Below are 22,573 nucleotides of genomic sequence, written 5' to 3'. Positions count from 1 at the left end.
ACTGCTCCCATGCTAAATACGGAGTCAGAGGTTAAGTGAGACTTATCTAAGGTCGCACACGGAATGTCAGTGCCAGGATCAAAATACGTGACCTTATTTGCCTCTCCAACTAACTCCATTTTCCTTCCCCCTTTCACCTCAAAGCTCATTGAATACACTACCTGCAGTAGATGTCTGAAGTTCTTCTGCTCCAATTCTATCCTAGGCCCTCTACAGTATGGCTTCCGCACTGCCTCACACTCCACTGAAAATGCTCTTTCCAAAGTCTCTAATGATCTCTTCCGAGCTAAAACTCAGTTTCCAATTAATACCAGGTTCTCAGTGTGGAAACTGTGGAAAATGCACTCAAGATACAGCTTGTCCAAGGCAATGAAGAAATATATGAGACACACCTCTGGATGGCTTCTTGACCCAACCTTCCCCAAAAAGAGTTCTTGAATGAAAACAGACTGTCCTTGCTAGGGATTCAATACTTAGAAGAATAAAAAGAATATTCTGCAAGAAATGTGCTGCTTTCCCGGAGCCAAGACACAAGACTACTGTTCCCTCTCAGCTGTGTGTGTATGCGCACGCGCACACAGATTCTAAACCCCGCACACACGGGGAAACACCGTGCACATATTTGTCTCATGTCCTGATTGCACATCGGTCGGGATGCCCGCTCACCATCACCGCCAAAGTCCTGGGGCTGACATGGCGGCACTTCCTGGGGCAGCTCCCAGTGGCGCGCTCGCCCACCGGCAGGAGCCTGCAGTGCAGGCGGCTCCCTCCTGCTCAATCAGAGGTGACGGGGCAGGGCTTGCAGGTGCCCCCCGCCCCGACCAGATCTAATCCTAAGAGGCAAAGGGACCTGCTGGCTCTTAGGGTTTCTGCATGCTGCTGGGGCCTGCAAGCTCCGCTCCGCGGCTTCCACTGGCGCTTTTCCCGGCCACTGGGAGCCACAGAGCTCACGCTTGTGGCGGGCACAGCACATGGTGAGTGGAGAGCCCCCTGCTCTGACCCTAGGAGCCAGAGACCTCCCAACAGGGCTGGTGAGTGCAGCCTGGGAAGGGGGCAGGGTGTGGTGGAGTGAGTGACCGGGAGGTGTGTGGGGGGTGCTGGGCTGTAAGGGTGTGGAGGGCACCGGGTAGTGGGGGAGGTTTGTGTGTTTTGGGGTGCTAGGCAGTGGGGGCCTGTTGGGGGGGTTCTGGGCAGTGCGGAAGATCTGTGTGTGTTAGGGCAATGGGGGTCTGGGTGGGGCATTGTTTAGTTGTGGTGGTGGGACTGTGGGGAAGGGCACTGGGAGGGAGGGAGGGATGGAGTAGATGTCTCCAGTACAGACAGACATGGGGTTCTCGGGCCCTTGACCAATGCTTCAAATTTGTTGCCTAGATGTTGATGGCTGTGAAGCAGCTATAGCAGGAGTAGGTTGTTGTCTCCTCAATGGCCTCTGTTTGCAACACTGTGACTCATACTGCCAATGTTGTGAATACGGAATATGGTGGTAACACTGAGAAGCATAATAACTCCTGTCTTTTCTTGGGTCTAGGTGTATAGATCCCCAGAGATCGCAGTGTCGCTCGTGAATCTTTGTGTGTGTGAAGAGTTGTCGGTCTTTTCTGTGAAGAGTTTGGGCCCTTCAAATGGTAAGTCTTCGACTGTCGATTGTACTTCCCTAGGAAACCCAGGGAGATGGAGCCATGAAGTCCTTCACATCACCACTGCAGTCGTCACTGACCTTGCAGCTGTGTCTGCAGAGTCCAGTGCAGCTTGGAGGGCTGTTCTGGAGATGAGTTGTCCCTCCGATACAAGTGCAGTGAATTGTTTTTTTTTGTCTTCAGAAATATAATCAATAAATTCAGAAAACTTTGTGTAGTTGTTGTAATCATATTTTGCCAGCAAGGCCTTGTAATTGGCTATGCAAAAGGTGTAGTGTAGCCGAAGAGTAAGCCTTGCAGCTGAAAAGGTCAAGCCTTTTCCAGTCCTTATCATAAGGTATGGTCTTAGGCTGCTGTTGTCTCCCACATTCATGGACTACGTCAACCACCAGTGAATTGGGTATCGGATGGGAGAAGTGGACCTCTGTGCCCTTCGCAGGCACAGAATATTTTTTGTCCTCTTGCAGGTTGGAGGAGCAGTTGCAGGGGTCTGCCAAATGGTCTTGACAGGTTCCATTATCGTGTCATTCATAGGCAAAGTGATTTTGGACGAAGAGGTGGTGTTCAAGATGTCCACCAGTTTGTGTTGTGCGACTTGGACCTCTTCCAGAGAGATGTCCAAAGAGCTAGCCACTCTTTTAAATAGGTCCTGGAATTGTTAGAAATAATCTCCCATATTTGGGGAAGGAAGCATGATGGTGTCATGTGGGGAGGATGATGACAGGTAGGTAGGTGGTGCCCCACCCTGGTATGGAGTTTCTTCCTCCTCTTCTTCTCCAGCTGGTTCTGAAGGTCCGATACCGAAGGTGCAGTAGATTGCTGCATGCTGAATCTAGATGTGGTGGGCAGTCCCTGTTGTGCGGGATACATTGCCCACGGGTTTCAGTATGCCCACTGGAGTTGGAGAGGCATAGGTGAACCCTAGGGTTGGGCTGCACCACTATAGATGTTTTGGACCAGCGTGATATGCCCCCTGAAAGGGTCCTGATTTGCGCGGCTCATGGTGGCCAGGAGATTGCGGAGGAGAATCTATTTGTCCCTCCTCATTGTCCTCATCCTTGCTTGAAAAAGGTGGAGCAGAGCGTGGTGGAGTAGCAACAAGACTCGGTGCCGAACACACCAGGGTCATGTTGGTGCTGAGGATGGGAGAGTCAGGCGTAGATCTGATTAAGAGATCTTTGTGCCATAGGAACTTCTGTGGTGTCTGCATGATCTACACTAGGGGCTGTGTGAGTGGTGGTGCCGGGAGCCGTGGCACATATGTCAGCACCGTAGGCTGTGCTGGTGTGTGCACCGAGTGCGCATTGGTGTTCTAGGATTGAGCCATGGTCTGCACCGGTGCTGCGCCGCTGTGTGTTGATCGCGGCTTTGGCTGAGTCAGTGCCGAGGCATAGGGTTTTGATTTCCACTTAGCGCCTGTGTCCAAGCTGGCTCTTTTAGAGTCCTTAGCTCTCACATTACCAGCAATGCTGGATGGTCCCACCCTCTCGGCTCCAGGCACTGAACGTGCAGGCGGTGCCAGTGCAGTTTGCCTGATTGCGGAACAGTACTTCTTGGCCAATTCCTGCGTTTGGGATGTAGTTGGGGGCGTAGTTACTCACTTTTTAGACACATTTTTAGCAGGCAGATCAGAAGTCTGAGCGGAGGAGAGACCTTGGTCAGAAGCATGGTTGGTGAGGCTTGTCCGGGGGGTGGTCTGGGCTTCAGGCTCAGACACTGGTCTGAGAGACTTCTCCAGGAGAAGGAGTTTGAGTTTCAAGTCTCTAACCTTTCTTGTTCAGGTAGTTAATTTGAGGAAATGAGGACACCTCCTGTACTGAGCATGTCCATCCAAAACGGGTATTGAGAGTCTGCAAGTGAGGCAACATTTAAAGCCCAGGGAACCGGGGATAGCTCAGTGGTTTGAGCATTGGCCTGCTAAACCCAGGGTTGTGAGTTCAATCCTTGAGGGGGCCGTTTAGGGATCAGGGGATTGGTCCTGCTTTGAGCAGGGGGTTGGACTAGATGACCTCCTGAGGTCCCTTCCAACCCTGAGATTCTGTGATTCCTGTCAGGGAAGGCATTGTCCTCAGGAAGGCTGACTATCTTAAAGGGCTAACTGAAAACTAACTTGACTGGTAAGAAAAATATATTTTGTTTTTAAAAGGAGGCGATGGAGTAGAATCAATAACTAATAAACTAATAACAGTAGTAAATGGGCTAAAGAACTAAGTAGCGAGGCACTTCTAAGTGCTCCGACTCATAGCAAGGGTGGGAGAGAAGGAACTGGGAGGGGGTTGGTCACACAGTGCCAGTTAACCGCCTGAGGCGGCGTGAGACGGGGACTGCACTTGTATCACATAATTGGGCACTGCTACCAAAACTCTCGAATTATGAGCACAGGGGCACACCTAATGTGGAGCACCCACGGGGACAGCACTCGAAGAACAACATAAAAATATAAACACTTAGGTGGATCAATTTCAGAAACAAGCCTGTATGTTAAAAGGTAATTTTTCACCATTTCTTAGGAATGAAACATTTTCTTGCCAACATTATAACAAGTAACAAAGTAGATGCAAGTCTGACAGATACACAACTGAAACAGTTATACTCAGAGCTCGAGTGGACTAGCAACTAAGCTATTTTCAATTGCAAGTTCAAAATGACCCAATGCTAACAGTAGTTACCAGTAATTTATCAGTTATCTAGTGCAGGGGTTCTCAACCTTTTTCTCTCTGAGGCCCGCCTCGACATGCTATAAAAAAACCAGGGCCCAGCAGGGGCAGGGCTGTGGGTATAGGCGTAGTTTGACTTCTATTGTGGGGGGCCAGTGGGGCTCAATCCACCTCCGCATGGCACTCCCTCCCTGGACCCCACCACCTCCACCCCCTGACTCACTTCAGCAGGCCACCAAGCCTATCTGGGTTGGGGAGGGGCATGCAATCAAAAATTTTAACTCAAAGGTGGGGGGCTTTGCTCAAAAAGTTTGAAAACAGCTTAGGGTTCAGGGAGGAGGTTGCTAGGGGCTGTGTGAGGACAGGAGGTAGCTCAGGGTGGAGGCAGGGAGTCGCTAGGGGCTGTGTACAGACAGGGGTAGCTGAACTTGCAGGGAGGGGTAGCTGGGGCTGTGTGCGGACAGAGGGGTAACTCAGGATGCAGGGAGAGGATACTAGGGGCTGTGTGTGGGTGAGAGTAGCTCAGGGTGCAGGGAGGAAGTAGCTCAGGGTGTAGGGAGAGTGGTGTTAGGGGGCTGTGTGCTGGGAGGACTCCCCTGTGGTCCCTGTTCCCGAAGCGGTCTGCCAGCCTCAGAGCCAGGTCTCCCCACCTGGGGGGCTATTATCGGCTGCCTCTGCAGGAGCAAAGGGGGCTGGGAGCTGAGGAACAGCTTCAACCTGGGGCACCAGCAGAAGAGAAGGAATGCTGCTGCTGCCTGCTCCATGGCAACAGCCAGAGCAGCAGCTGCCCCGCACTGCCTGGCTCCGGCTTCCCCCCTCTGACCTGGCCAGAGGGCGGGTGTGGGGAGGAGAGGAAGGTATGGAGCTGCCCCTGGGACTGCCGTGTTCTTACGCTACAGCTGGGGGGAGGGCAATACCCTCCATGTCCCCAACTCTACCCATTCGCTCAGGGCTTCTGCTCCACAGGGAGCACCAGGGCTTGGGGCTCTGGGCTTCAGCCGCGGCCCCCTTGAAAGGGCTTGCGGACCCTCTGGGGGCTGCGGACTCTTGGTAGAGAACCACTGATCTAGTGTAGATAGGACATCAGGATATACACTTGCCAGGGTACCGAAGAGCAGTTCTGTCAGCTTTCAGAGGGACCAGGCCAATGATTTTGAAGATGTGACAGAAGATATTCTGAGAACATCTCAACAGATAAGAGTTTTCCCTTTTTGTATCCAATAAAGATGTACAGCTTGCAATGTTCAATCTAATTTAAATGTCAGTCTCATCCTAGTTGTTGATATTGCAATTATAAAATTTCCAAAACATTCTCAATAAATAGCTAAGAAAAATAACCACAGATGAAGAGAATATCAATTTAATGTCACTGCCACAAAAACTTACATTATCTAATAAGCAATGTCAATTGTTCATAAGTTATCTTCTAGGATGCTAGAATATGATATATAACAGCATCCAAGCTCAATAATCATCACTATTTCCCATTTTCATTTCCTTTTGATGGTGAAAATACTAAATATAGATGTAATCTAAAAAGTCTCAAACTATCTACCAGAACTATGCATATGTGCAAAGTGAATCTGAGAAAAATATCAATTGTGGGTGCCAAAAGTTACTTCAATTATGACAAATTTAATAGCGCCTACCAATAATAGCCTATTTTTATTAATTGTGTTGTATTCCCTCCCTCTCCTGCCATCTCCTCCTATATAGAATCACAGAATCATAGAACTGGAAGGACCTTGAGAGGTCATCTCATCCAGTCCCCTGCACTCATGGCAGGACTAAGTATTATCTAGACCATTCCTGATAGGTGTTTGTCTAACCTGCTCTTAAAAGTCTCCAGTTATGGGAATTCCACAACCTCCTTAGGCAATTTATTCCAGTGCTTAACCACCCTGACAGTTAGGAAGTTTTTCCTAATGTCCAACCTAAACCACCCCTGTTGCAGTTTAAGTCCATTGCTTCTTGTCCTATCCTCAGAAGCAAATGTGAAATGTTTTCCTCCCTACTCCTTGTAACAACCTTTTATGTACTTGAAAACTGATGTCCCCTCTCAGTCTTCTCTTCTCCAGACTAAATGAACCCAATTTTTCCATCTTCCCTCACAGATCATGTTTTCTAGACCTTTCATTATTTTTGTTGCTCTTCTCTGGACCTTCTCCAATTTGTCCATATCTTTCCTGAAATGTGGTGCTCAGAACTGGACACAATACTCCAGCTGAGGTCTAATCAGCACGGAGTAGAGTGGAAGAATAACTTATCGTGTCTTATTACAAAATTCCTGCTTATACATCCCAGAATTTTTTTTTTTTTGCAACAGTGTTACACTGTTCACTCGTACTTAGCTTGTAATCCACTCTGATCCCTAGATCCCTTTCTGAAATACTCCCTCCCAGGCAGTCATTTCCCATTTTGTATGTATGCAACTGACTTTGCATTTGTCCTTATTTAATTTCATCCTATTTACTTCAGATCATTTCTCTAGTTTGTCCAGATCATTTTGAATTTTAATGCTATCCTCCAAAGCACTTGCAACCCTTCCCATCTTGGTATCATCTGCAAACTTTATAAGTGTACTCTCTATGCCATTATTTAAATCACTGAAGATATTGAACAGACCCAGACCCAGAACTGATCCCTGTGGGACTCCACTTGACATGCCCTTCCTGCTTGACTGTGAACCATTGATAATTACTCTCTGGGAATGGTATTCTAACCAGGTATGCACCCACCTTATAGTAGCTCCATCTAGGTTGTATTTTCCTAGTTTGTTTATGAGAAGGTCATGCCTTCATGAAGTATCAAAGCCTTACTAAAGTCACGGTATACCACATCTACCACTTCCCCACTATTCACAAGGCTTGTTTCCCTGTCAAAGAAAGCTGTTAGGTTGGTTTGACAGAATTTGTTCTTGACAAATCCATGCTGACCGTTAATTATCACCTTATTATCTTCTAGGTGTTTTAAACTGATTGTTTAATTACTTGCTCCATTATCTTTCCAGGTATTGAAGTTAAGCTGACTCATCTAATTCCCCAGATTGTCCTTATTTCCTTTTTTTATAGCTGGGCATTATATTTGCCCTTTTCCAGTTCTCAGGAATCTCTCCAGTCTTTCATTACTTTTCAAAGATGATTGCTAATGGCGCAGATATTTCTTCTGTCAGCTTCTTGAGTATTCTAGGATTATTCATCAAGCCCTGGTGACTTGAAGACATCTAACTTATCTAAGTAATTTTAAACTTGTTCTTTCCCTGTTTTAGCCTGTGATCCTACCTTATTTTCACTGGCATTCACTATGGTTGACACTGAATCGCTACTAACCTTTTTGATGAAAACTGAAACAAAAAAGTCATTAAACACTTCTGTCATTTCCACATTTTCAGTTATTGTTTTACCCCCTCATTGAGTAACAGGCCTAGCCAGAAATGTAGAAATGAGGGCTCAAAGGGACCTTGAGAAATCACCCAGTTCAGCCCCTGTGCTGTGGCACAACCAAGTAAACCTACATCATCCCTGACAGGTGTTTGTCTAACCTGTTTTTAAAAACTTCCAATGATGGGATTCCATAACCTCCTTTGGAAACCTACTCCAAAGCTTAACTACCCTTATAATTAGAAAGTTTTTCCTAATATGTAACGTAAATCTCCCTTTCTGCAGATAAAGCCCATTACTTCTCGTCCTAACTTCACACCCCAGAATGATATCACCCTTTATTGCAGCCAACAATTACTTACCAGTACCGGAACTTTGAACCCAAAGTAAAATAATGTGCAAAAAAGTTCTTCTGAGGCGGCAGTGGTCTGTCCAATCGGAAGAATGTATGATGCTCAACACAAGCTTTCCACAAATTCTTACATGCTCGGTAATTCACCATATTGAATCCCAGTAACATTTCTCTAGATTCATGCTAAAAAAGAAAAGTATAATTTGATTTTAGAAAAATTATGCTGCTTCCTTACCATGTTTAGGAAATGTATTTAAGATTATTATTGTTCATTGATACCACTTATATTTTCCAAACCAGTACAACGCATTCTATTTCAGAGTATGTTTGAAGTGCCACTCTAACCACCCCAAGTTTACACATTTTAAAGCCTTCTATGAATAAGTCCAACAGTGTGTGTTTTAAGTTTTTTTCTCTTTAATGATCCTGCTCTCAGTTCAGCAACAGGGTCTCCCCAGGTGTCCAGTGAGCCTGAAGGAATTCTCAGCTGGGGAGAAGATGTTGCTACCGATAGACCAAGTCCCAGCTATTATGCTCGGGTGCTGTGACAGAGGAAAGAAATCCCAAAAACCTTGCCTCCCTGTTCCAAGACTCCAACAAGAGTGAGGAAGAGAAAATAGTCTGCAGAAGAGAAAAATGAGGGGGGATTTGATAGCAGCCTTCAACTACCTGAAGGGGGGTTCCAAAGAGGATGGAGCTAGGCTGTTGTCAGTGGTGGCAGATGACAGAACAAGGAGCAAAGGTCTCAAGTTGCAGTGGGGGAAGTCTAGGTTGGATATTAGGAAACACTATTTCACTAGGAGGGTGGTGAAGCACTGGAATGGATTACTTAGGGAGGTGGGGGAATCTCCATCCTTAGAGGCTTTTAAGGTCAGGCTTGACAAAGCCTTGGCTGGGATGATTTAGTTGGTTTTGGTCCTGCTTTGAGCAGGGGGTTGGAATAGATGACCTCCTGGGTCTCTTCCAACCCTAATCTTCTATGAGTCTATGATAAGAGAGTAAGCCTTAGCCCTAATGGTTTAGAGGAGGAGAGGAAGCAAGCTGGCAAGCATGCACACATGAGAGTTAAATGATGGGAAGACGGTACAGCCATTGTTGATAAACTCAAGGACAGCTGAGATATTGTTGCATCAACCAGGCAAGGTACTAACAAGCTTCAACAGGACTTTATTTTCAAACATCTAAACACCACAGATATTCAACTCTGTGTAATAAATACCTTTATCGTGCTTACTAGTAGGAAGAGCAGAGCAAGGGTAGCAGATGCTGGAAAAGCTGGCAATTGAGGGCGTTTGTTATTAGCCATGGTAGTTAACAAGATACAACCAATGTTAACTTGGCGCTCTCTCAAGCAGAAGGTTGCATTTAGTACATTTCACCTGCTTTTGTTTACTAGTTGCAGCATCCTCCTTCGAAGACACTTGCTTGCTGGCTAGTTCCCCCACCAAGCAACTGAGACTCATCCCTCCTTTACCCTTCTTGGAATACTGGAACAGTTTCATCATGCAGAGGGAAATTAGTGTATGGGACAGAACAAGCAAGGGGCCCAACAGTATGTAGTACTCACTGAAGTCCCACATGTGGAGAGCTTACACAATTGGGCCGAAGAGCTGCAAGTGTAAACATTTTCAAAAGAAGCTAGAGGAAAGAAACCATTCCATAGTATGAACTAACTGCATAAGTGGACAGACTTTGTAGCGTTCATGACAACCAATTTCATCCATGAACATGCTATGCACAAGTCAAAGTATACTTTGACACGATCTTGAAAAATCTGAAGTCGAATTTGTAACAATTGGAGTTTTAACAGAGAAAATGCATTCCCTGCTCAGTCATCACAACTTTGTTTCAATTAATTATTTAAACACAGATAAAGGGCTTGTCTACACAGCATGGCAAAACGCTCCAGAGGGGAGTGATTTATACAGCACACTAACATGCTGTGCTCTAACTGCCCTGTGTAAATCCTGCTGGGGCATTCTAAAAGGTACCATAGGATTATAGTCAGGTCTACACTACTGCTTTCAGAGTAACAGCTGTGTTAGTCTGTATTCGCAAAAAGAAAATGAGGACTTGTGGCATCTCAGAGACTAACCAATTTATGTGAGCATAAGCTTTCTTGAGCTACAGCTCACTTCATTGGATGCATACTGTGGAAAATACAGAAGATGTTTTTATACACACAAATCATGAAAAAATGGGTGTTTACCACTACAAAAGGTTTTCTCTCCCCCCACTCCACTCTCCTGCTGGTAATAGCTTATGTAAAGTGATCATTCTCCTTACAATGTGTATGATAATCAAGGTGGGCAATTTCCAGCACAAATCCAGGTTTTCTCCCCCCCCAAACAAACCCACTCTCCTGTTGGTAACAGCTTATCTAAAGTGATCACTCTCCTTACAATGTGTATGATAATCAAGGTGGGCCATTTCCAGCACAAATCCAGGTTTTCTTAAGTTGATCTAATTTGCATTGCTCACTGGTGTGAAAAAGACACTCCCTGAGCGACACAAGTTATAGCGACTTAAGCGCTATGTCGGCGGGAGACACTCTGCCAACAACATAGCTTCCACCTCTCTCAAAGGTGCAGTAATTATACCGATGGGAGACCGCTCTCCTGATGTCACAGAGTGACTTCACCAGATACGCTACAGCAGCGCAGCTGCATTGTTGCAGCTGTGCCCATGTAGCACTTCTAGTGTAGACTGGCGCCGTGTAAAAGAGAACTAGATAACTTTTAGAGTGCATCAGCAGGATCTACATGGGGCAGTTAGAGCACGGCAAATTAGAACATTTTACGAACACTCCTTTAGTGGGCTTTGCCAGCACCATGTAGACTTAAAACCCATAATCTTTTAAAAGCAGGTGAACTATTCTTTACTTCTGCTGACACCTCACGACACTGCCAAATTAGAGAATAAATCTCTCTCTTAAATAATTAACGGATGATGTACTTGCCTTTTTGAGGACTGTTGTCATTAAAACCTTTAATATTTATAAGTATTTTTAAAATATGTATATAACTTTTTTTTCACTTTTACGACTAATTTACTATCATACAGCACCACATATTTAGCCTCAATTACAGCTACTCAACTCCTGTGTTATTTGTACATTTAAACATAACTGAGAAATATGCCAAACACAGTATTATTTGCATTTTTGTTGTTTTTTCAGGCACCCAGAGTACGGGTTGACAAATTTTTATAAATCCAAATAAATAAGTGTCCACTCAGAGACTAAGTCCTGATTTATTGTAGGAATAATAGTTTGAATAAGATTTTTGGTAGTTTGGGTAGTCAACGCCATTTCTAGGTTTGACTAAACGTTAGTTTTAATTAGATGACATTTAAAAGAGTTAAATATGAGTTTGCAATTTATTTGGCTATTCATGTCTGAGATCTCCAAGGAATGAAAATGAAGCCCTTGCTGTCTGTGTGCAACTGCTAAGCAGAGCATAAAAGGATGAGGATAATTTGTTGATATAGATAAGGTGACTTGTGTGAGAAATTGAAGAAATTCTTTAGCATTTAGTACATTCTGCTAGAAGTAGCAAGATACCTTCCTTGTATATGGAAGTTTGGAAAATATAAAAAAGATATGGAAGTTATATTTGTGCCAATCTCATTATCCTGCTGGGATCCAGTAAACACTAATCAAAAACATTCACTCAAAAAAAAAATCACAATAAGAGAAATTTAAGGGTTTGCAAGATCTTTTTCCTGAAGCCTTGGCAGAACAGTATTTCTCTCAACTATTTTCTAGAGAAGTAATAATTCACTGTGTCCCAAATTTAGAACATTTTCTACGTTTAATTGTTTGGGGCCAGACCTTTAGCTTGTTAAGTGGTAGGGCAAATACGGGATATATGTATTGCTGCTTCACATTGTGACAAAGCTCCTGCTCTACCTTGGTGGGTCTTGTGCTTATTGGAGGATTTGCTTGCCTTGGAGCTTCACTGCAGCCCTCAGCTTGGCTGTTTTTCTGAATTCACAGTCCAGGTTGACTCCTCCTGTGTCTGACGAGGATTTGGGAGGAACCCAGGCCCGCCCTCTACTCCAGGTTCCAGCCGAGGACCATGTGGAATGCAGCTGTCTAGAGTGCCTCCTGGAACAGCTGTGCGACAGCTACAACTCCCTAGGCTACTTCCCCGTGGCCTCCTCCCAACACCTTCTTTACCCTCACCATAGGACCTTCCTCCTGGTGTCTGACAATACTTGTACACCTCAGTCCTCCAACAGTCTGCGTTCTCACTCTCAGCTCCTAGTGCCTCTTGCTCCCAGCTCCTCACACGCACACCACAAACTGAAGTGAGCTCCTTTTTAAAACCCAGGTGCCCTGATTACCCTGCCTTAATTGATTCTAGCAGCTTCTTGATTGGCTGCAGGTGTTCTAATCAGCCTGTCTTAACTGTCTCCAGAAGGTTCCGGATTGTTCTGGAACCTTCCCTGTTACCTTACCCAGGGAAAAGGGACCTACTTAGCCTGGGGCTAATATATCTGCCTTCTATTACTCTCCTATAGCTATCTGGCCCGACCCTGTCACAACATGCAGTTTCTTTTCTGTGAACAAGAAGGGTCTCCCCCTGCAGTGCTTTCAAACTAACCACCTTTTACAATCACATTATGTAATTATTTAGAGAAAAACATACACAGTAATGTAGATCGGGTGAGCAGGAGGCATTTCAAATACATAATAATAATTAGTATCTAAATAATAGTTTTTCAGCACTGTTTACCAAAAGTCAAAACTTCAATAGTGTGTGAAAAATGCAAATAAAATAAAATGGACTACAAAGTGGTTCTTTAAATTCTTACCCTCCAAAGCTGAAATGTTTAAATTTCTTTTCTTAAAATATTTCATGAAAACAAATTACACAGTCTAAAAGGCTGGCATAATCATATGGGGCAACATTTTCAAAATCATCAACGTGACTAACAAACCTAATTCTCATTTAAAAGAGACTTAAAATTTACCAATCAATCAGACTTGGGCTTTCAAGTACTTAAGGCACTTTCAGAAATTTTACCTGTGATCACTAACTCACTTCACAGGTAGATGAAAAACCTTAGTCTTCAACTTAATTCCTCAGAGCTCATTTAAAGGGTATGGGTTCTCTGGTGAAAATGGTAAGAGTCTATTCTGTTGCTATTACATACATTTCAAATAACTTTGAGGTCACAACAGGTACAGTAAGACAGAGGCTTGTGTGACTCATAATTACATCAAAACCTCAAACCGTTCAGCACTGCAGGTAAACCTGGATTATCTGAACAGCTCAAGGGACTTTCAAAACATTTCGATAATAAAGTGTTTCAGATAAACAGAATTTGCTTTTATGAGAGTTTTCAATATAGGACTATGTATATATTTTTTCTTGGTTTATGCAACATTTTGAAACCAGAAAAACACTACTTATTCATACACAAAAGTGACTCCTTACACCTTTTGGCAGATTTATTTTAAAACTATTTTCAGATATATTTACATGTAAAAATTTTTAAAGCATTGCATGGGGTTTTAGCCATATGATTTCTTGCAAAGTCACATGAAGGTCAATATGTGCTGAGGGGTTGGAGCAAATGCGGTTGTATCGCAGAGCTTGGCTGTAGACGATGGATCGTGTGGTGTGGTCAGGGTGAAAGCTGGAGGCATGCAGGTAGGAATAGCGGTCAATAGGTTTCCGGTATAGGGTGGTGTTTATGTGACCATTGTTTATTAGCACAACCGCATTTGCTCCAACCCCTCAGACAGAGACAAACACCTACAAGATCTCTGTCAAGCTTTCTTACAACTACAGTACCCACCTGCGGAAGTAAAGAAACAGATTGATAGAGCCAGAAGAGTTCCCAGAAGTTACCTACTACAGGACAGGCCTAACAAAGAAAATAACAGAACGCCGCTAGCCGTCACCTTCAGTCCCCAACTAAAACCCCTCCAACGCATTAAGGATCTACAACCTATCCTAAAGGATGACCCAACACTCTCACAAATCTTGGGAGACAGGCCAGTCCTTGCCTACAGACAGCCCCGCAACCTGAAGCAAATACTCACCAACAACCACATACCACACAACAGAACCACTAACCCAGGAACTTATCCTTGCAACAAAGCCCGTTGCCAATTGTGCCCACATATCTATTCAGGGGACACCATCACAGGGCCTAATAACATCAGCCACACTATCAGAGGCTCGTTCACCTGCACATCCACCAATGTGATATATGCCATCATGTGCCAGCAATGCTCCTCTGCCATTTACATTGGTCAAACTGGACAGTCTCTACGTAAAAGAATAAATGGACACAAATCAGATGTCAAGAATTATAACATTCATAAACCAGTCGGAGAACACTTCAATCTCTCTGGTCACGCAATCACAGACATGAAGGTCGCTATCTTAAAACAAAAAAACTTCAAATCCAGACTCCAGCGAGAAACTGCTGAATTGGAATTCATTTGCAAATTGGATACTATTAATTTAGGCTTAAATAGAGACTGGGAGTGGCTAAGTCATTATGCAAGGTAGCCTATTTCCCCTTGTTTTTTCCTACCCCACCCCCCGATGTTCTGGTTTAACTTGGATTTAAACTTGGAGAGTGGTCAGTTTGGATGAGCTATTACCAGCAGGAGAGTGAGTTTGTGTGTGTATGGGGGTGGGGGTGAGAGAGAACCTGGATTTGTGCAGGAAATGGCCCAACTTGATTATCATGCACATTGTGTAAAGAGTTGTCACTTTGGATGGGCTATCACCAGCAGGAGAGTGAATTTGTGTGGGGGGGTGGAGGGTGAGAAAACCTGGATTTGTGCTGGAAATGGCCCAACCTGATGATCACTTTAGATAAGCTATTACCAGCAGGACAGTGGGGTGGGAGGAGGTATTGTTTCATATTCTCTGTGTGTATATAAAGTCTGCTGCAGTTTCCACGGTATGCATCCAATGAAGTGAGCTGTAGCTCACGAAAGCTCATGCTCAAATAAATTGGTTAGTCTCTAAGATGCCACAAGTACTCCTTTTCTTTTTACCACCAAAACATTTGCCTTTGCCTTAATAGTCTCCTTCCTGGACTACTTCTTGGCCTTAGTGATACACACCATGCTCCAAAATGCGGCTGTCAAACCTTTCTTGCCAGTCTGACCACATCACCCTCTTTATAAGTCTCTTCTTCTAGCCTGACTGCTCCTTCTGCACCAATTTCAAATTCTTCAGCCTCACTTTTAAAATTCTGCACAGCTCTGTTCCTGGCTACAGCTATATCACTGGTCACCAACAACTCTCATGTCAATATCGTACAATACACCTATTCCCTCTCTATCCCGACAGCCCTATTTTCCTTCTCCAACAAGCACCTCCCATGTCATTTCCTATACTTGGAATATCTTCCTTAATAACGTACATTACATACACCTCCCCAAAATCCACCTTCTCAATCTACTTAGTTATTCTGCATTCAGTGGCCCACTGATTTCCTTTAAAGAATAAGCAAGAACCATATAAAGACAGAGCTAACTTGATGTGTTAATTGTATTATTTTATTCTTGGTATTAATACAAAGTTACATACCGGGATCTAACTGGAGGTTCTTCAAGATGTGTGGTCCCTATCTGTATTCCACAAAGGGTTATGTGCATGGGCCATGCACCTGGAGACACAGCTTTTCAAAGCAGTATTGCTCGGCGGTCCATACACGAGCCCTTGTATTGAGCTTGGAGTTTCACCCGAGGTGATATAGGGCGGGGCGGCCCGGCCATGTCTCCATTTCCTTCTCCACTGCAAACCTACATAGCCACAGATCGGGACCACACATCTCGAAGAACCTCATGACAAGTAACCAACCTCCTCCCCTTCTTCAAGTGACGGTCCCTATTGTATTCCACAGAGGGTGACTGACAAGCAGTACCATGAGAGGCAGAGGGCGCAAGGAAGATGGTTGAACCGTAGAATGGAGGACCGCTGTGCCAAATGAGGTATATGTCGCAGAATCATGTACCAGAGCACAGTGAGAGGAAAAGATGTGTTCTGAACTCCATGTGGCCGCCTTACGTATTTCCACAAGGGGCACGTTGTGTAACGCAGCTGTTGTTGATACTTGCACTCTCGTGGAATGGGCTCATATCCCATCTGGTGAGGAGAGCCCTGACAAGTGATAGCAGGGCATAATGCACCCTGAGACCCACTTACAGATGCCCTGGGTGGAAATGGCGTGTCCTTTAATTCTCTCCAGTATGGTAACAAATAGTTTGGGAGAGTTCCAGATCGGCTTTGTCCTTTGTAGATAAAAGGCCAGGGCTCTATGCACACTGAGGGAATGAAGCCGCCATTCCTCGTTCGAGGCATGTAGTTTTGGAAAGAAGGTAGGTGGGTGTATGGGTTAGTTGAGGTGGAATTGTGAAACGACCTTTGGCCGAAACTTGGGATGCAGTTGTAGTGAGATCCTGTCCTTATGGAACATGGTGTAAGGGTTTTTTTGCCATCATGGCTCCCAGCTCACCAACCATCCTTGCTGAGGTAATGGCAACAAGGAAAGTGATCTTTCCGGAGAGGACAGAGAGTGCAGGAGGCCAAGGGATGGGTAAAAATCAACTGACCCTCCACAGGATGGAAGGCACTAATGGTGGCTGCATCCACTCTGATAGAGCTGGGAGCAAGTCCTAAGACGTTCACGTGGAGAAGATATGAGATGCCCACAGATTCAGGGGTAAGACCTTGCTGTTTGACCCAGCAGGTGAAGCGTATCCATTTGGCCTGATAAGGTGCAGGTGGGCAAAGGGTGTAACGTATGAGCACGCCACCATGTGCCCTAGGATGGAGAGGCAGGTCCTGGCTGAGACCGAAGGGCTGGAGGTTATCAGGGCTATTTGGTCCAGTAGGCTCTGGAATCTGCCGTGGCAGATATGCTTGTGCGGAGATCGCATTGATGCACACTCCTATAAATTCCAGGGACCGAGTAGGGTGCAAACTTGATTTTTCCATGTTGCTGTTAACTCCTAGTGAGGAGCAGAGAAGAAGCTGGGATGTCAATGCTTGAGCTTCCTCTTTGGACTGTGCTGCCAGCAGTCAGCCGTCCAGGTATGGAAAAGAAAGGATTCCCCGATGTTGTAGGTGAGCCGCTACCCCCAGAGAAAACCTTTGTAAAAATTTGTTGGGCACTGGTGAGTCCAAATGGGAGAATCCTGTATTGGAAGTATTGATGCCCTGCTTTGAACCTCAGGAGCCTTCTGTGGGTCTGATGTATGTTGATACGGACGTAGGTGTCTTGCATGTTGAGAGCCATAAACCACATGCCTTTTTCTAGTGAGGGAATGACGGTTGCAAGCATGACCATACAGAATTTTCACTTGCAAATCGAGCGGGTGAGGTGTTGGAGATACAAGATTGGTCTACATCCCCTTTCTTCTTGGGTACCAGGAAATAGTTGGAATAGAACCCTGCGCCCTGAAAGGCTGCAGGTATGGACTCCATTGCTCCTCTCTGTAGGAGGGAGCCCACCTCTAGGGTAAGAATACTGTCAATGAGAGGGATCTCTAGGGCAGGGGGGTCAGGGTGGGAGACAGAGGCGCAGTCAAACTCTAGGGTAGCAGTGTTGAACGATGTCCAAGACCCACTTGTCCATTGTTCTAGCTCTCCAAGCTGGTAGAAAGAGTTTGAGACCACCCACAAAAAGGCGTGGAGGGTAGGAGTGTTGGTGTATGGAGTGGCTGATGGCTCTCTAGGTGCACTCAGAAACACCATTTTCACGATGACTGAGTGTGTTGTGCAGAAGTCTGCATTGCTGGAACAGGTGGATGGGCTCTATGTGCCTTAGGGCGCTACTGAGGAGGTTTGTAGGCCCGTTAGTGGTAGAAGGGAGGAGTTTTATAGTTTTGGGCTGGTGGTGGACAATAAAATTTTCTTTTTGGTGCTGGTGTATATAAGCCCAAGGATAATAAGATGGCTCTAGAGTCTTTTACGGCGTGTAAGGAATCATCAGTTTTCTGGTTGAAGAGGTGTGATTCGTCAAAGGGAAGGTCCTCGACTGTGTTCTGCACCTCTCTAGGGAAACCTGAGGAGTGTAACCAGGATTCCCTCCTCACGACAATTCCAGTCGCCAATACACACGAGGATGTGTCTGCTGAATCAACTGCAGCCTGAAGTATGGACCTGGCAACCAACTTGCATCCCTGTAAAATCTCTTGGAATAGAGTACGATCTTGCTGAGATAGCTTATCTGCAAATTCCTCCATCCATGTCATGCTTGGCCATCAGTACCAAGTAATTAGAGATCCAGAATTGTAGTCCTGCCAAGGAGAAGACCGTTCAACCCATGAGGTTCAGTCTTTTACCACCCTGTCTGCTGGGGTGGAGCATGGGTGTTGTTTGGCCTGCTCTGACACTGCTTCTATTACCAAAGAGTTAGGTGGAGGGTGCGACAATAAAAATTCTGACCCTTTGCAGGGGTGGCAGGGGCATAGTACCTTTTCTCAGCCTCTTTTGGGGTCGGTGCAGTCATGGCCAGGGTATGCTACATGGTGCGTACCAGTTGAATAATGACATCACTGATTGGTAAGACCACCCTTACCAATGCCAATACGTGCAGAATGTCTAGTAACTGGCATGGACTATCCTGCATCTCTTCCAGTGGCATCTCAAGAGCATTGGCTATTCTACATAGGAGTTTTTGAAACTGACAACAGCTAGCTAGCAGGGAAGAAGGTGTCAATGAGACAGCTGTATCTGAAGACCACAAAGGGAATCTCTCTGGATCCACTGGAACCATCGGAGCTGGGCTGATTGGTGCACCGTCTAAACCCATTTCCGAATATCTGTTGGATGAAGGGTTGGACTGTGAAACAGGGAAGTTCTCCCAAGCTGAATGAGATTGTTCCTAAGGCCAATATTTGGGCCACGAGCTCCAATGTGGCCAACTCAGTTGATCCTGCTGTTGTTGTACTTGTGCCCAAAGAGCCAGACACCAGCTTCTTGGGTATGGCAAAGGAGGAAACTGTCATGGAGCCATCGGAACCATCAGGTAGTTGAGTTTCCAGAACAGAAGCAGGAGACTGTGCCAAACATCCTGGTCCTCGGAGTCTTGCGTGAATGGCGGTGCTGACGGAGCCGTCAGAACAGGATGCATTAGAAAGGTATGGCCAGCAGGAGGTAAATGTAATGCAAGAGATGGAGCCCTCTGCAGAGGTGAGTGCACCAGAACATGTGGAGACCACACTCCTTCCAAGGCTAACAGTTTGTGAGGCCAGGAGTGCTTCCGATTTTTCCCTGGAATCTATAGTACCCTGTTTATTGACGGGACTGGAACTGGTAAAAGAGGCGTGGTCTCAGGACCAGCAATTCATGGGACACTGGCAGAGCTGAGGCAGGAGGGATACAGCATCAGTGGATCTGGTGAGCGGTGTGGCCTCTTATCGCTCTTGTGCGCCTTGGAGCGTGTAGCTCCTCCGTGGATGGAGTGTCATGGATGACGCAGTGTCCTTCTTGGATTTAGATGAAGACTTACTGCCATGCTTATACGCATGCTTCCATAGCTCATGGCAAGGCCCCGACACAGGGTCTGTAGCTTTGGTAGCAGCAGGACAGAGGCTCCGTGGTACCACACTTGGATTGCTCAGGCCAATGTATGGGGGGGTTCTGTGGCCAGGATCCGACTTCAAGACCACAGTTACGTCCATGAGGTGTTTCTTGAGGCAGAGAGATTGGCCTTCCCATGTACAGGGGAAGGAGGTGCAGATACTGCACCTGGAGGCAATGTGGACTTTCCCCAAACAGTACAAACAGCACTGATGTTTGTCACTGAAGGAAAATGAGCAAGGGCAGGAAGCACAGACTTTGAATCCCGGTGTCTTTGGCATAATCCAGTACCCAGACCCAGGATCTTGGCAGGAAGTGGGGGTGAAAGAGGGATTTGTTTGATGGGAAAAACCACCAGAGCGGCATCCAAGGTCCTTGTTTATAAAAACTGCTAGGAATTATCAAAGTACAACGAAAAACAATAAAATCCTAACTATGAACGAAAATAAGAACAGTTTTTGTAAAATATTTTGAAAATGCATCACTAAGAACAAGAGGTGAGCAGACGCTCTGACTCAGACCATCCAGCGGTGAGAAGGCACTGAAGAAACCACAAGGCAACACAAGGACGTATGCGCGGACCACCAAGCAATACTACTTTGAAAAGCTCTGGCTCTGGGTGCATTACATATGTGCAGTGGAATACAATAAGGACCATCACTTAAAGAAGAACTATGTATTTCCATTTCCTATGCCTATCCTCTTCCTCAGTGACCTGTCTTATCAGTTCAGACAGTAAACTCTTTGAGGCATGGGCGAGGTCATTACTCACGGAGTTCAGTATCACGCAGTCCTATGGCATTGCATTACAGATGTCAAATAACCATAATCAGCAAAATACTTATTCTTTATAGAAAACTTGAATAACTTTTCGGACATATTTCAAAAAAGTTAGAAGTCTCTAAAAGTAGCACTATTTATATATTATGCTGCCTGGAATTATATAAGATATCGTCATCAATTTTCCATTTAAATGGGACAAAGCCAGTCTATGTCAATAAAGTCAGACAAATATAAATAAAAAACAGCATATTTAACTAAAAGTTTACTTACAAAGTCAAAAACCTTCAAATAAATATCAAGCATTATGTTTAACTTCAATTTAACTTGATTTCTGCTCAAACCAAAATTAAAACTAAGACCATGTTTTATTTTCTTACTGATTTAAGAGCAGCTGATTTTAGCCAGTCTACATATACAGAATTAAAAATCTTCTAATATTTAAGACAACTCAATCAAAACAAATTACAACCAGAAATAGACTAATTGCCCTTTGGATAATTACTGAATTATGTAGAAAGCTGGAAGAACTGAATGTTTTATTACAGGTAAAGACACGGAATCAACATAACCGGAAAAGGATAATGCAGACTTTTCTTTATGAGGAAATTTCATTGCTGTTATTTTTCAGACCACCAAATTTTAAGATGAGTACTCACCAAGTCTTTCCTAAGTTGAATAAAAAACTGTTTGCACTTAAAAGAAATTTTTACAATCTTCAACCTAAATGAAAAATGAAATAAAATCAGAATATTTATACACTTTTAGTATAATGAAATCATATTAAAATAATTATGGTACATTTATTGAAATGTATGTTTTCTACAGAGAACTAATTTAATTCATATGAACTTTCATTTGGCAGGAAATAGCTAAAAAGAATAATGGCTATATTAGTAGTTTGTATGATTTAAGTTTTGTAAACGAAGGCACTCTTCCTATGTACATTTCATTGGTATATTGGTAATTTTTAAAATAATTGTTTCACATATATATCTTTCAGTATTACTGTAACTCCTTAATAAATTCTCTTTTTTTTTTTTTTTTTTTTTTTTAAGAGCTTCTGAGAAATCACCATCTTTGCAGGGGTCATATTCTATCTATTAGAAACATACTACAATGTTGATGCAATAACTAAATTTATGTGAAATTCCTGGGATTAATGTGTCACTTAAAAGAAAGTTAGAAGCTGGTCACAGCAGTGTAGGATGGGGAAAGACACCAGTGATCAAATCAGACTCAGGCAGTAGCAAAAGAGAAAAGAAAATGCTATGATCAGCTATAAGGAAGTGAGGGTAAAGAGAATCTCTAACTGTCCGAGCTAGCAAAGCAGGTCCTTTATGTCAAATTCCAGGGCGGTAAGCCTGAAACACAGGCCTTAGACCTACCATCAAATTCTCTTAGTAAAGAATTTGTTAATGGGCTTGTATCCCTATTTAAAAAGTAACTGGACTCATAGCAGATACATATGCTATAAATAGTTACAATGCACCTTTCCCACATGTTGGAAAACCTACTGAAGAAAAAGATACAGGTTTGTTCAAATACAAAAATCAGAACAGAAATGTTACAAAATGCCTTCTTTTCACTCAGAACTAAATCAATGGCTATTATAAGAATAAATACAAAAATAATCAGTTTATGCAGACAGTCACATTAAGCGAAGATTCTTCAATGTGCTCCCATAGTAACCCACTGATGTCCTGTCATCATTTCAATAAGAGTCCCCCTCCCACTAGGTCTACAAAAAGGCCATATCACAGGTGCAAGTAAGACAAAGAGTAAGGGACTGGGAAATCTAAGTGTTTGTTTTCCTTTTGAACAAGAACTTTTCCCCAAAACCAAGAAAGGAAGCACTATCACTGGGCAAACAAACCTCTATGAAGTGCACTTATTAACCAGAATTTATACCGTATTTTGTTAAATCCAAATTATATGGGGTATAATGACAACTTTCAACTTCTGTAATTTGAAGATGGCAATGATCTAATGCAGGGGTGGGCAAACTACAGCCTAGGGGCTGGATCTGGCCCACCAGCTGTTTTAAGCCAGCCCTCGAGCTCCTGCTGGGGAGCAGAGACTGGGGCTTGCCCCGCTCCAGCCAGAGAACAGGGTCGGGGGCCACTTCACACAGCTCCCAAAAGCAGTGGCATGGCCCCCCTGCAGCTCCTACGCACTCCAATGGCCACCTCTGGTACTCCAA

General features: G+C 44.4%; 1 protein-coding gene across 8 annotated transcripts in view; it reads right to left on the bottom strand.

Moving 5' to 3' along the window:
• The window catches only part of PTPN4 (protein tyrosine phosphatase non-receptor type 4), a 236,161-nt gene that overhangs the window by 97,283 nt on the left and 116,305 nt on the right, over positions 1-22,573 (bottom strand). For 7 of the 8 annotated variants that reach the window (XM_073305041.2, XM_073305038.2, XM_073305037.2 and 4 more), the window contains 2 exons: positions 21,030-21,093; positions 8,037-8,209 (listed from right to left, as the gene is read on the bottom strand). The exons of the other annotated variant lie outside the window; for it this stretch is intronic. In XM_073305041.2, the coding sequence (XP_073161142.1) occupies positions 8,037-8,209; positions 21,030-21,093 (237 nt within the window). The remainder of the gene's footprint in view (positions 1-8,036; positions 8,210-21,029; positions 21,094-22,573) is intronic. 8 annotated transcript variants of the gene reach the window in all.

The sequence above is a fragment of the Lepidochelys kempii genome, chromosome 11 (assembly GCF_965140285.1).
Source record: "Lepidochelys kempii isolate rLepKem1 chromosome 11, rLepKem1.hap1, whole genome shotgun sequence".
NCBI lineage: Eukaryota > Metazoa > Chordata > Testudines > Cheloniidae > Lepidochelys > Lepidochelys kempii.
The sequence above is the reverse complement of the archived record's forward strand: the minus strand, read 5'-3'. Positions and strand labels throughout refer to the sequence as shown.